Consider the following 15,621-nt stretch of genomic DNA (forward strand, 5'->3'; position numbering starts at 1 on the left):
TGAGCTAGATACCGAAGGGTTTCTCAGGAACAAGGAGATGCTGTCACAGGTTTGTACTGACCAAAAAAATAAAAAAATAAAAAATAAAAAGCCATATTAATCCAAAATAAATAAATAAATAAACATGCTCAGAACACTTACATTCACCTGCAGTTGGGCAAAATCATCCAGCAACACAGTGCACTGTAGAGTATCAACAATGTTACTGACTGGGAGCTGTGGCTTGCTGCTGCTGCCCAGCATTGAGAGTATGTATCATACATTGCTAGTCTGGGGAAAAGATCAAAATTCAAAATTGGATAGTACAGTTGAAAAATTGTAAGTTGAACCAAGACTGTATAGCTGTGAACCACTACCACGGTCCAGATGTAGAACATTTCCATCTCCCCAGAAAGCTCCGTTGTCCCCCTTTCCAGCCATTGCCCTCCAACCAAGGCCACTGTCTTTTGATATTTCTCTTGTAAGATTAGCTTTGCATGTTCTGTAACTTCACATAAGTGGAATAATTCAGTATATACTCCTTTGTGTTTCTTTTTCTGAGCATAACGTCTGTGATATTTATCCATTTTGTTCTGTGTATCAGTAGTTCATTCTTTTCTGTTGCTGAATAGTATTTTATATGGATATACTATAATTTGATTAAGTATCCTATTGGTGGATATTTGGGTTGTTTTCAGTTTGTGGCTATTATGAATAAGGCTGCTATGAGTATTTGTATTTCGGTCTTTGTGTAAAAAATATGTCTTTATTTATTTTGGGTAAATATATAACTTTCATTTTTATAGATGCGAATACAGAGAAAATTCTAAAATCACATAGCCAGTGGTTTGGCTGACTCCAATGGCTATGGAACTATGTACTCTTTCCACTGTATTACACTTTCCCCCACTTTGAAGAGGTAAAAGATACAGATGAGGTGCTCTGGAAGTTCAGATGATGATCTCTGTCAGGTAGGGATGTAAGAGTAGGCTTCATGAAGATGATTTTTGAGCTGACCTTAAAGAATTGGTGGGCTTTGAATACATAGAGGGTAGGAAAAAAGAAACAGGGTAAGCAAAGATTCTGTTTTACTCATTAGTAAATAAATATTTAATTAATGTATACTCAATGCCAGGCACTGGTCTGTGTTCAGGGGCTGCAGCAGTAACAAAACTAACAAACATCAAGGAATTTACATTTTCTTGGGGGAAACAGATAGTATATCCAGTAAGTAAATAATATAAAATGATAAGTGCTCTGGAAGGGAAAGAGGATGGGAAGTGCTGGAGGTGGGAATGAGGATAGATGGGTTGTAAATCCCTCCCAGCTTTATTAAGGTATAATTGACAAATAAAAATTGTATATATTTATGGTATACTACATGATGTTTTGATATATGTATATGTTGTGAAATGACTAAACTGAGCTAATCAACGTATCAGTCACCTCACCTACTTATTTTTTGTGGTGAGAACATTTAAGATCTAATCTTTTAGCAATTTTTAAGTGTAATAATACTCAATATGTTATTATTAACTATAGTCTCCATGCTATGCAACAGATCTCTAGAATTTATTTATCCTAACTGAAACTTTGTATCATTTAACCAATATCTCCTCATCCCCCCATCTCCCAATCCTCCAACAGCCACCATTCAGTTCTTCTATGAGTTTGACTTCTATGAGTTTAGATTCCACATACAAATGAGATAATACAGTGTTTGTTTTTCTGTGTCTGGTTTATTTCACTTAGCATAATGTTCTCCAGATTCATTTGTGTTTTCACAAATGACACGATTTCCTCCTTTTTAAAAGGCTGAATAATATTCCATTTTGTATATGTATACCACATTTTCTTTATCCATTCATCCATTGATGGACGCTTAGGTTGATTCCATATCTTAGCTATTGTGAATAGTGCTGCACTGAACATGCGAGTGCAGATATCTCTTCCACATGCTGATTTCATTTCATTTGGTTATATACCCAGAAGTGGGATTACTGGATTGTATGGTTGTTCTGTTTTTAATGTTTTGAAGAACCTCCATACTGTTTTCCATCATGGCTGTACTAATTTACACTCCGTCCAGCAGCGTGCAGGGGTTCTCTTTTCTCCATGTCCTCACTAACACTTGATATCTTTTGTCTCTTTCATAGTAGCCTAACAGGTGTGAGTTGATATCTCATTGTGGTTTTAATTTGCATTTCCTTGACGATTAATAATATTGAGCATATTTTTATATACCTGTTGACCATTTATATATCTTCCTTTGAAAAATGTCTATTCAGGTCCTTTGCCCATTTTTTAATTGGATTATTTGTTTTCTTGCTATTGAGTTGTTTGAATTCCTCATATATTTTGAGTATTAACTAACCCCTTATTAGAGGTTATGGTTTATAGATATTTTCTCCTATTCCATAGATTGTCTCTTTATTCCGTTATTTCCTTTGCTGTGCAGAAGCTTTGTAGTTTGGTGCAATCCCATTCATCTGTTTTTGCTTTTGTTGCCTGTGCTTTTGGGGTCATAATCAAAAAAAAAAAACATTGCCCAGACCAATGTAAAGAAGCTTTTCCCCTATGTTTTCTTCTAGTAGTCTTACAGTTTCAGTCTAATGTGTAAGTCTTTACTCCATTTTGAGGTCATTCTTGTATATGGTGTGAGATAAGGGTCCAATTTCATTCTTCTGCATATGGATATCCAGTTTTCCCAGCACCATTTATTAAAGAGACTGTTTTTCCCCTATAATGTGTTCTTGGCAGCTTTGTTGTAGATGAGTTGACTGTAAGCACATGGATTTATTTCTGGGCTTTCTGTTCTATTGGTTTCTTTGTTTTAATGCCAGTGCAATGTTGTTTTGATTACTATAGCTTTGTAGTATATCTCGAAATCAGGTAGTGTGATGCCTCCAGTTTTGTTCTTTTTGCTTAAGGTTGTTTGGCTATTCTGGGTCTTTGTGCCTATGTACAAATTTTAGGTTTTTTTTTTTTTCTTTTTCTGTGAAAAACATCATTGGAATTTTGATAGGAATTACATCGAATCTGTAGATTTTTTGGGTAGTGTGGATAGTTTAACAGTGTAAATTCTTCCAGTCTGTGAACATGGGATATCTTCCTATTTATTTGTGTTGTCTTCAGTTTCTTTCATCAGTGTTTTATAGTTTTTAGTGTATAGATCTTTCACCTCCTTGATTAGACTTTTTCCCAAGTATTTTATTGTTTTTGATGCTATTGAAAATAGGATTGTTTTCTTGATTTCTTTTTCAGATAACTTGTTATTATGTAGATATGCTACTGGTTCTTGTATGTTGATTTTTGTAGCCTATAACTTTACTGAATTTATTTATTACTTCTAACAGTTTTTTTGGTAGAGTTTCCTACATATGAGATCACATCATCTGCAGAGACAATTTTACTTCTTTTTCTTTCCAATTTTGATGCTTTTTATTTCATTTTCTTGACTAATTGCTATTGCTAAGACTTCCAATATCATATTGAATAGAATTGGTGAGAGTGGACATCCTTGCCTTGTTCCTAATCTTAGAGGAATAGCTTTAGCTTTTCACTGTCGAGTATGATGTTAGCTGTGGGCTTGTTACATATGACCTTTATTATGATGAGGTATGTTCCTTGTATACCTAATTTGTTTAGAGTTTTTATCATGAAGGACGTTGAATTTTGTTAGATACCTTTTTTGCATCTATTGAGATGGTTCGATTTTTATACTTTATTCTGTTAATGTGGTGTGTCAGATTTTATTGACTTCCATATGTTGAACACTCTTGCATCCCAGGGATAATTCCGACTTGATCATGGTATATGATCCTTTTAATATGCTGTTGAATTTGGTTTGCTAGTATTTTGTTGAGGAATTTTTAGTCTATGTTCATCAGGGATTTTGGCCTGTAACTTTCTTTTCTTGTAGTGTCCATGTCTGACATTGGTATTAGAGCAATGCTGGCCTTGTAGAGTGAGTTTGGAAAGATTCCCTCCTCTTCAATTTTTGGGAAGAGTTTGGGAAGGATTGGCATTAATTCTTCTTTAAATGTTTGGTAGAATTCACTAGTGAAGCCATAGTGTTGTGAGCTCTTTGTCGAGAGCTTTTTAATTACTAATTCAGTCATCTTACTTTTTCTTGATCTGGTCATATTTCCTATTTCTTTATGATTCAATGTTGGTAGGTTTTATGTTTCTAGGAATTTATCTGTTTTTTCCTAAGTTATTTGTTGGCATATAATTGTTCACAGTAGTCTTTTATGATTGTATTTCTGTGGTATCACTTGTAATGTTTCCTTTTTCATTTATAATTTTGTTTGAGTCATCTCTTTTTTTTAGTCTAGCTACAGGTTATTCAGTTTGAAATTATTTTTTTGAAAAACTAACTCTTAGATTCATTGATCTTTTCTGTTTTTTCTAGTCTCTATTTCATTTATTTCTTCTCTGTTCTTTATAATTTCCTTCCTTCTGCTGACTTTGGGTTGAGTTTGTTTTTTTTTTCTTGTTCCTTGAGGTGTAAAGTTTGGTTGTTTATTCAAAGTCTTTTTTCTCTTTTCTTTCTTTCATACTTTTTTATTCTTTTTTTAAGGGATGAGGTCTTGCTACACTGCCTTGGCTGGAGTGCAGTGGCTATGCACAGGTGCGATTATAGCACACTTCAACCTTGAACTCCTGGGCTCCTGCCTCAGCCTCCCTGGTAGCTAGAACTACAGGCACATGGCACTGCACTGGGCTTCTTTCTTAACATAGGCTTTTATCACTATAAACTTCCCTCTTAGAACTGCTTTTGCTACATCTTACAAGTTTTGCTATGTTGTGTTTCCATTTTCATTTGTCTCGATACTTTTTGGTTTCTGTTTTGATTTTTTTCTTTGGCCCAGAGTGTGTTGTTTAATTTCCATATATTTGCGAATTTTCTAATTTTCTTCCTGTTATTGGTACTAATTTCATACCATTATGGTAAGAAAAGATACTTGATATCATTTAAATTTTCTTTAATTTAAGGCTTGTTTTGTGGCCTAGCATATGCTCTATCCTAGAGAATGTTCTTTGTGTGTTTGAAAATAATCTATATTCTGCTGCTGTTGAATGCAATGTTCTGCATGTTTTTTAGGTCCATTTTATCTATAGTAATGTTCAAGTCTGCTGTTGCCTTGTTGATTTTCTGTGTGGATAATCTATCCCTTGTTGAAAGTGGGGTATTGAAATCCCCTACTATTGTTGTATTTGCTGTCTATTTTTCCCTTCATTGCTGTTAATATTCTGTATATTTAGGTGTGCCACTATTGGGTGTATTTGTATTTACAATTGTTATATCCTCTTGATGAATTGCCCCTTTATTGTTATATAATGACCTTCTTTGTTGTGATAGTTGTTATTTATTTATTTTTTTAAAGAGACAGGTCTTGTTATGCTGGCCTCAAGCTCCTGGGCTCAAAGGATCTTCCCTCCTCAGCCTCCCTAGTAGCTATGACTACAGACACATGTAACCGTGCCTGGCTTGTTGTGACAGTTTTTGACTTAAAGTCTACTTTGTCTGATAACAGTATAGCCATGCCTACTCTCTTTCGGTTACCATTCTCATGGAATATCTTTTTCCATCTCTTCACTTTCAGCTTATATGTATCCTTAAAGCTGAAGTGAGTCTCTTGTAGATAGCATATAGTTGGATCTTGTTTTTGTTAATATCCATCCAGCCACACTGTATGTCTTTTGATTAGAAAATTTAATCATTTACTTTTAATGTAATTTTTGATAGGTAAGGATTTACTATTTTGTTAATTGTTTTCTGACTGTTTTGTAGTTCCCTTGTCCTGTTTTTCCTCTTTTCCTGTCTTCCTTTGTGATTTGATGACTCTTTGTAGTGGTATGCTTTGATTTCTTTCTCTTTCTCTTTTGTGTGTCTACTACAGGTTTTTTGCTTTGTGGTTACCTTGAGGCTTACATAAAACATCTTAATAGTTGTAACAGTCTATTTTAAGGTGATAACTTAACTTTGACTACATATGAAAACTCTGCATGGTAACTTCTCCTGGCCCCACTTTATGTTGTTAATATCACAAATTACATTTTTTATATTGTGTATCTAAACCAAATTACTGTAGTTATAGTTATTTTTAATACTTCTGTCTTTCAACTTTTATACTGGAGTTAAGTGATTTTTGCACCACTATTACAGTATTAGAGTATACTGAATTTAACTATATTCTTACCTTTACAGTGAGTTATATTTTCATGCATTTTCATGTGTTAGCATCCCTTTGTTTCAACTTACAAAAATGCTGAAGAACTCCTTTTAGCATTTTTGTGAGGCAGGACTAGTGGTGATGAATTCCCACAGCTTTTGTTTGTTTGGGAGAGTTATGATTTTAAATAGGTTACTTGGGAAAGACTCATTAAGAAAGTGACATTTGTGCAAAGGTGAATCATTAATGTTAGAGATGGGGGTGTGTCCAACAAGCGTAAAGCCCTGAGGCTAGAATGTGTCTGGCATGTTGGGAAACATAAAGAGGCCAGTGTGACTGGCATGGAATGAATGCTGGGGAGGAGAGGAGTGTGGAGCTAGGAAATTTAGGGCATGGTGGGCTACTATGAGGACTTCGGCTTTTACTCTGAGTGAGATGGAGAGGCATTGGAGGTTTGTGAGCAGAGGCACTGCATTTTAAAAAATATAACAGCTTCACTAAGATATAATTCCATATACCATACAATTCCCCCATTTTAAAATGGTTTTTAATATATTCACAGACTTTGTGCAACCATCACCATGACAAATTTTAGAGCATTTTCATTACTTCCAAAAGAAACCCCGTACTCATTAGTAGTCACTGTCATTTTCCCCTAACCTCTTAGCCTTAGGCAACCACTAATCTGTTTTCTGACACTATGGATTTGACTCTTCTGGACATTTTACATAAAAGGAATCATATAATGTGTGGTCTTTTATAATTGGCTTCTTTCACTTAATATAATGCTTTCCCTTTATTTTCTTTTATGAATGAATAATATTCCATTTATGGATATACCATATTTTATTTATCCATTCATCAGTTGATGGACATTTGGGTTGTTGCTAATTTTTGGCTACTATGAATAATGCTGCTATGAACATTTGTGTATACATTTTTGTATGAACATATGTTTACATTTGAGGTGCTACATTTTAAAGGAACAAATTTACTTGACTAAGGATAAATGACCTAGGTTCTTGTCTCAGAAGGAGGTTTGGTTACAGTTGCTACTTTCTTTTCTTTGTTGCCTCTTCTTACAGGGTTAGGTCATTTTTTTTCTAGCAATTTCCCTGTCCCTTTGTGTCTGTCTAGTTTCTCTGCTTTGGATTTCTTTGAGTAGAAGTTTGGCCACATTAAATAGGTTCCCCAAAAGATAGGATCAGTTCTATGTAGAGCCTTATGTAATTGGTAATTAAGGTATTATGATAAAATCTCAGTTTATGAAAATTCTTAAGTTACACAGTGTTTTCCATACTGAGTTGGGACTCACTGGTGAGTCAATTCAGTGAAAACAGCATTTAAAAAATGAAACAGAATAGGTATAAATACTACTTTATGAAATTTTGTTTCAATTAAATATATGTATGAACTGGGTCAAGATATAAAATGTGTGCATGTGTGTGTTTATGGATTGTATTAAAAAAAGTTTGAAGCCTCTGGGTGAGGATATCCTAGACTTTTCATGTAATTAACACTTTCTCTTCCATTTTATTTTTATTTTTTGGAGGGCATTGAGGTATTATTCAGCATGGAGTATTTAAATCAAGCTGTCTCATATCTAAACAGGGAATACATAAAAGCAAATTTTTTTGTTGTTTAATATAAACATGTGGGGATGAGATTTGTATCTTTTTATGAATAAATATTTTTTGATAATGTTATGATTAAGAATATATATATTTTTTATCATAGGAGTCACACTCCTTGGAATTATGTGGTAAATGATCTTCTCGGCACAGAAGAGAATTAAAGAATGATGGTAAGTGATGAAGCTACCTTAAAGGTAAACCTTAGTTTTCTGGCCTCCCTCTTGTCTTCCTTCCTTCTATTTTTCTTTAATTTAGAGACAGGGTCTTTCTCTGTTGCCCAGGCTGGAGTGCAGTGACACCATCATAGCTCACTGTAATCTCCAACTTGTGGGCTCAAGCAATCTTCCCACCTCAGCCTCCCTAATAGCTAGGACTATAGGCATGTACCACCATTCCTGGCTAATTTTTTAAAATTTTTATTAAGGGACAGGATTTTACTCTGTCGCCCAGGCTGGAGTGCAGTGGCGCACTGCAACCTTGACCTCCTGGGCTCAAGCAGTCCTCTTGCCTCAGCCTCCCAAATAGCTGGGACTATAGGCATGTGCCACCATGCCTGGCTAATTAGAAACATTTTTTTTATAGAGATGGGGTCTTGCTATGTTGCCCAGGTCTTAAACTCCTGCCTTGGCCTCTCAAAGTGCTCGGGTTATAGGTGTGAGCCACTGCTCCTGGCCTTCATTTATTTTTTAATATAATATTTGTTTCATACAAGATACTCTATGAAACACATTGTTGTAAAGCCCAGTAATAAAAAGAACAGCTATTCACCCTTAGAGCCCAGGAATCCTTGCTGCTCCCCAGATTTCCCCTTAACACTTAATGGTACCTAGAACTGGAATACAAATGGAAGCCAACTTTTTAAATGTTGTAATATTAAATGGTTACAAAATGGTCTCTGCCAACAGCCTGACTTGCTTTCCTTCTTAGGACCCAGGCAGCTCTTAAAGGAGTCATGGTCTTTCTGAGCCATGCAGGGTGGAAGTTGGGCCAGGGTAGTTCCTGAATCTGGGATGGGAACTGATGTAGTGAAAATCCCTAGAGAGCCAGGGCAAACAGGTTCCTGTTTCCCACACTTTACTCTTCTAACTCAAGATTTTCAGGCAATTCTAAGTATCTTCTTAAACTATTCAAACTGAAGAGGGAATGTAGTTATATGGGAAACCCAATCTGCCTAGACACGTCCTTTGGGATATTTGGAGTGGCCAATCTTAAAAAAGTAGATACTCTTACTTTGGTTTTCCCAGCACAGAGGCTGTGATTTGTCCCCTTCCTTTTCTACCCCTCATTGTCAGCCTGGGGGAACATAGTTCAGTTTGTGAGTCTCTCTGTCCTAATTCTTGTTCAGTCAATTTGTTACTGATTATCTTTGGGTTTTGATGTTTTTGGTAGGTACATCCTTCCGAAGTGTGGGGCTTAGGGAAGGGGCCCCTCTTCTGAGTATAAGGACAGGAGAACATCTGTTTATGGGCTCTTTTCTTACCTCATCCCTTCCCACTCTATACTCCCCCTTAGTTCTAAGGTTTTGATTTTTCACATCTGTCGTTTAGGGTCATTTGCCTTCCACCTGCTATATCCTGAGCATTTCCTATAATAGGGGGAGTCTTTTGGTCATAAACTCTGCTTTGTTTGTCAGCAATGTCTTTTTTTTTTTTTTTTTTTTCCCTGAACTAATTTTGAAAGATGGTCTTGCTAGGCATAGAAGTTAGCTTGACAGATTTTTTTTTTTCCTTCTCAGTATCTTGAAAAAAATTACTATCTTTAGCTTCTTTTTGATTTTTAGATATTTCTTTTTTTAAAAATTTAATTTTATTCTAATATTATATCCAACATGTACATGGTTCAAAATTCAAACTATAGAGCAGTATTCATTTAGAGAAATTTAACTTTCTTCTTTTGTACCAGAAAATTTGCTGTAGGATTTCTTTTAGTGCAATCGATTTGATAACAAATTTTCTTAGAGTTTGTGTGTCTGAGAATATTTTTATTTTGCCTTCATTTTTGTAGGATGTTTTGCCAGGTAAATAATCTAGATTTGCAGGCAGTCATTTTCTTTCAATATTTTAAAGATATTCCACAATTTATTGGTGTTTATCATTTCTGTTAGAAAATCAGTTGAGAGTTTTATTGTGACTCCTTTAAAGGTAATGAGTTTCTATCCCTTCTGTACGTTCTTAAGATTTTGTTTCAGGTTTTCATCAGTTTTCTATTATGTGTTTGAGTGTGGTTTTCTTTGTATTTATCCTGCTTGGGGGTTTGTAGGGCTTCTGGGAGAATTTGGCTAATCTCTTCAGTCAGTTTTAAAGCCATTTCCTTTCAAATATTTTTCTTGTCTCTCTGTTCTTTTCTTCAAGGTCTCAAATTATACATTTTTATACTTTTTCACTGTGTCCCATATGTGTCTTATTTTCGGTTTTGTGTATTTCTTATTTTCCTCTGTACTTTCATGCAGATGTTTTCTACTGTTACCTTTTCCAGTTCACTAATCCTTTCTTCTCTGTCTCATTTGTGGTTAAACCCATTTATTGAGCTCATAACTTCAGTAATATTTTATCTCTTGTAGGATATCCATAAGAATAAGAATCTAATTTTTTGCTTTTTCCTTTTATTTTTAATCCGATTTACTGATTTCGTATTCAACCCATTCATTGAATTCTTAATTTAAGTTTTTTTATTTTTTCTTTTCCAATATTATGATTTCTATTTGATTCTTTTTAGGTTTCTAGTTCTGCAGAAAATTTCAATCTTTTCATTTTCTAGGTCATATTAGAGTTACCTTAAAATCTTTGATAATTCTATTATTTTGATTATGTGTGAGTATAGACCTATTTTCTATAATTTTTCTTGGTTTTTAGTCATTTGACTTGTTTTCTAATAAGCCTGGTAATTTTTGATTGGGTATAGGACCTTATATGTGAATAATTGAACAGATAATTTGATGCCTAAAATGATAATATCTTCCCTAGAAGATTTACCTTTGTTTCTGGCAGATGGCTAGGGATGCCAGCAGTTGCAGTTTATTCTAATCCAATCAGGGATGGAGAGAATTCAAAACTGGCTCCATTGTTTGTTAGGGCTAATCTATTTCTTGTTCACCCTGACTCCTGGGATGATGCTTTTCTGGGTCCTAACCTAAAGCCTAGGGTGGCCTTGGACAAATTTTGTCTCCATGCTTTTTTGTCTGTCAAATTTTGCTCAGCTTTTCTGCCTTGGCTGCCTCTCTTGGAATTTTCAGGTGTCTTTGAGGGAAAAGCAGCCCTGATTGCTGGATTCACCTCTCTAGGTTTTTGTTTCTCCCAGTCTTGGCCCTGTAATTGGTCACTTCTTCCACTTTTTTCTGGTGCTCCTAAAATATTAAAAACAAATATTTGTTCAGTTTTTAAAATTTTTTTCAACTGGATGGTTGGTCTGAATTACCTAGTCCTTCATAATCAGAAGGGGAACCAACAGATTAGAAGTGTATTTCCTGTTCACTTAATAGTACAGTGCAGGTATTCAGCATGTGATCCTCTGCTTTGTGATTCTGGGACCAAATCTACTTCCATCTTTTGATTCCATCAGTTTATAGAGAGTCTTGTGCTTGCTGGATCCTCTGCATCTGGCCAGCAAGTGGGGGAAGTGAGAGAGAGAGCATAGATGATGATACAGGAGACTTTTAAAATTTTTTTAAAAATAAGCTCATTTTCCCCTATAACTTAGTCACATGGCTATCTACCTGCAAGAAGACTGGGAAGTGTTGTCTAGCTTTGTGACAGGAGAAAAAGTGGTTTTGGTGTACATAAGGTAGTCTTTGTCACAGAGGCTGTTCTAGTAATTTAGGCTTGAGATGATGATGGCTGAGACTAGGGTGGTGGTAGTGAATTTATGTTTTTGAGGTATATTTAGGAGATAGAATTGGTAAGATTCAATGTATTATTTAGAGTGTAGGCTAGTTAGCTATAATAGAGACTCTAAAACAGAGTAGCTCGTACAAGATAGAAGTTATTTTTTTTTATTATTTATTTTTTTAATTTCAGCATATTATGGGGGTACAGATGTTTAGGTTACTTATGTTGCCTTTGCCCCCCTCCCAGAAGTTAATTTTTTCCCTTTATAATAGTTTAACCAGCCTTAGTTCATCTATGGTTTTAAAGTATGGAGTATCAGTAAGAACCGACAAGGTTATCATAAATTACTGAACAGGATTCCAGCTCATCATTCTGTAATGTTAGAGAAATTGTACCAGTTACATGATTTCTCAGGTAAGTTTCATGGTTTATAAAAAGTGTATGCAAATGTTACCGTTTTATTTATTTATTTATTTTTCATTTTTAAATTTTTATTTCAGGGTATTATGAGGGTACAAACATTTTGGTTACATTTTACGTCTTTGCCTCACCCAAATGAGGGTTAGAGGCATGCCTTTCCCCTCTACAATGCTCCCCATGTCGTTTAGTTGTGAGTTTACCTCCCCTAATCCCCCTAATCCCTGGAGAATATTACTGCCATGTGAGCACCATAATGTTAATCAGTTAGTACCAATTTGATGGCGAGTACAAGTGGAGCCCATTCTTCCGATCTTGTGATACCTCACTTTGGATAAGGGGCTCAAGTTCAATCCAGGAAATATAAGAGGTGCTACATTACTGTTTTTTTTTTTTATTTCAGCATATTATGGGGGTACAGATGTTTAGGTTACGTATGTTGCCCTTGCCCCCCCACCAAGTCCGAGTTTCAAAATATGTTGTTTTTTATAATTGAGTAATATTCCATTGTATACCTATACCAAATTTTAATAATCCACTCATGAATTGATGGGCACTTCGGTTGTCTCCACATCCTTGCAATAGTGAATTGTGCTGCCATAAACATTCGGGTGCAGGTGTCTCTATTATAGAATATCTTTTGCTATTTTGGGTAGATGCCTAATAGTGCTATTGCTGGATCGAATGGTATTTCCATTTTTAGCTCTTTGAGGTATCTCCAAATTCTTTTCCACAGAGGTTGCACTAATTTGCAGTCCCACCAGCAGTGTAAGAGTGTTCCTGTCTCTCCACATCCTCGCCAGCATTTGTTGTTTTGGGATTATTTGATAGAGGCCAATCTCACCGGGATTAGGCGATATCTCATTGTGGTTTCGATTTGCAATTCTCTAATGATTAGAGATGTTGAGCATTTTTTTATATGTTTGCTGGCCATTATTTTGTCTTCTTTTGAAAAGTTTCTGTTCCTGTCCTTTGCCCATTTATTGATGGGGTTGTTTGATTTTTTTCTTGTTAATTTTTTTAAGTTCTAGATAGATTCTTGTTATCAGCCCTTTATCAGATGTGTAGGAAGCAAATATTTTCTCCCATTCTGTAGCCTGTTTATTCGCTCTATTGATAGTTTTCTTGGCTGTGCAAAAGCTTTTTAATTTGATCTGATCCCATTTATTTATTTTTGTTGCTGGTGTGATTGCTTTGGGGGTCTTCTTCAAAAATTCTTTGCCTAGGCCGATGTCTTCAAGGGTTTTCCCAACATCTTCTTCTAGAATTCTTAAGGTTTTGTGCCTTAGGTTTAAGTCTGTTATGCATCTTGAATTGATTTTTGTGAGAGGTGAGGATCCAGTTTCATTCTTCTGCATGTAGCTGTCCAGTTTTCCCATCACCATTTATTGAAAGAAGATTCTTTTCTCCAGTGTATATTTTTGTCTGCTTTGTCAAAGATTAGATTGCCACATGCGGATGAGTTCGTCTCTGGATTCTCAGTCCTGTTCCAAAGGTCTATGTCTCTGTTCTTGTGCCAGTACCATGCGGTTTTAGTGCTTATAGCCTTGTAGTACAGCTTGAAGTTTTCTAGATTGATACCTCCCAGTTTGTTCTTTTTACTTAAGATTGCTTTGGCTATACGAGGTCTTTTCTGGTTCCATACAAGGCGTATAATTATTTTTTCTAGATCTGTAAAGAATGATGATGGTACTTTGATAGGGATTGCAGTAATTCTGTAGATCACTTTATGGACATTTTAATGATATTGATTCTACCAATCCATGAGCAAGGTAGATTCTTCCATCTGTTTACATCTTATACAGTTTCTTTTCTTGGTGTTTCATAGTTCTCCCTGTATATGTCTCTCACATCTTTCGTTAAATGTATTCCTAGATATTTAACTTTCTTTGAGGTTATTGTAAAAGGTACTGTGTTTTTGATTTGAATTTCAGCTTGACTGTTACTGGCGTATATGAATGCCTCTGATTTGTGTGTATTGATTTTGTATCCTGAGACTTTACTGAATTCACTTATCAATTCTAGGAGTCTCTTGGATGAATCCTTGGGGTTTTCATATCATATCATCGGCAAAGAGTGAGAGTTTGATCTCATCTGCCCCCATTTGTACACCCTTAATACCCCTCTCTTGTCTAATTGCTGTAGCGAGGATTTCAAGCACTATGTTGAATAGAAGTGGAAATAGTGGACAACCTTGTCTGGTTCTGGTTCTAAGTGGGAATGGTTTCAATTTTTCCCCATTCAGTACGATATTGGCCATGGGTTTGTCATAAATGGACTTGATAATTTTAAGGAATGAGCCATCTATACCTATTTTGTTGAGAGTTTTTATCATAATGGTGTATTGGACTTTGTCAAATGCTTTTTCTGCATCTATTGAGAGAATCATATGGTCTTTGTTCTTGCTTTTATTTATGAGACAAATTGCATTTATAGATTTGCGTATGTTGAACCAGCCTTCCATCCCTGGAATAAAGTCCACCTGGTCCTGGTGAATTATTTTTTTGATGTGCTGCTGAATTCTATTTGCTAAAATTTTGTTGAGGATTTTCGCATCTATATTCATGAGGGATATTGGTCTGTAGTTCTTTTTTTGTTGTGTCCTTTCCTGGCTTTGGTGTCAAGGTGATATTGGCTTTGTAGAATGAGTTAGGAAGGATACCATCTTTCTCAATGCTGTGGAATAATTTCTGTAGTATAGGTATGAGTTCTGCTTTGTATGTTTGGTAAAACTCTGAAGTGTAGCCATCTGGTCTGGGACTTTTATGTTTTGGGAGGTTTTTAATTGCTGCTCCAGTTTCTGAGCTTGAGATTGGTCTATTCAGATATTCTCTTACCTCCTGGGTGAACTTAGGGAGGTTGTATGTTTCCAGGAATTTGTCCATTTCCTCCTTATTATGTAGTTTTTATGCGTATAGGTTTTTATCATAATCAAAAATAATGTTTTGTATTTCTGTGGTGTCTGTTGTGACCTCTCCTTTTTGATTTCTAATTGAGTTTATTAGAGTCCTTTCCCTTTGAATTCTTGTCAATCTAGCAAGAGGGCTGTCAATTTTGTTTATCTTTTCGAAAAACCAGCTTTTGGTTTTGTTGATCTTCCATGTAATTTTCTTGTTCTCAATTTCATTTAGTTCTGCTTTGATCTTAGTTATTTCTTTTCTTCTGCTAGGACTGGAATTGGTTTGCTCTTCCTTTTCCAGGTCCTTGAGTCTATTTATTAGGTTGTTGATTTCTAAGCTTTCGTTTTTTGGATGTGAGCATTTATCGCTATTAGTTTTCCTCTCAGGTATGCTTTTGCTGTATCCCTCAGGTTTTGATAACTTGTTTCTCTGTTATCATTTAGTTCTAAGAAACTCTTGATTTCCCTCTGTATTTCCTCCTCGACCCAATAGTTAGTCAATGGTAGATCGTTTAATTTCTATGACTTTGTGAGGTGGTGAGTATTTCTGTTGGAATTGAACTTGAATTCTATACCACTATGGTCAGAGAAGATACATGGTATAATTTCTATTTTTTTTAATTTGTTGAGGTCTGATTTGTGGCCTAGTATATGATCAATTTTGGAGAAAGTTCCATGGGCTGATGAGA

General features: G+C 35.3%; 1 protein-coding gene across 1 annotated transcript in view; it reads left to right on the forward strand.

The window, feature by feature from the left end:
* SCAPER (S-phase cyclin A-associated protein in the ER) overlaps positions 1-15,621 on the forward strand; it is a 329,861-nt gene that overhangs the window by 11,219 nt on the left and 303,021 nt on the right. The window contains exon 2 of the mRNA XM_012651860.1: positions 7,896-7,962. Within this exon, the coding sequence (XP_012507314.1) occupies positions 7,957-7,962 (6 nt within the window). The 5' untranslated portion in view covers positions 7,896-7,956. The remainder of the gene's footprint in view (positions 1-7,895; positions 7,963-15,621) is intronic.

This window comes from Propithecus coquereli, unplaced genomic scaffold (genome assembly GCF_000956105.1).
Source record: "Propithecus coquereli isolate 6110/MARCELLA unplaced genomic scaffold, Pcoq_1.0 Scaffold372, whole genome shotgun sequence".
NCBI classification, from domain to species: domain Eukaryota; kingdom Metazoa; phylum Chordata; class Mammalia; order Primates; family Indriidae; genus Propithecus; species Propithecus coquereli.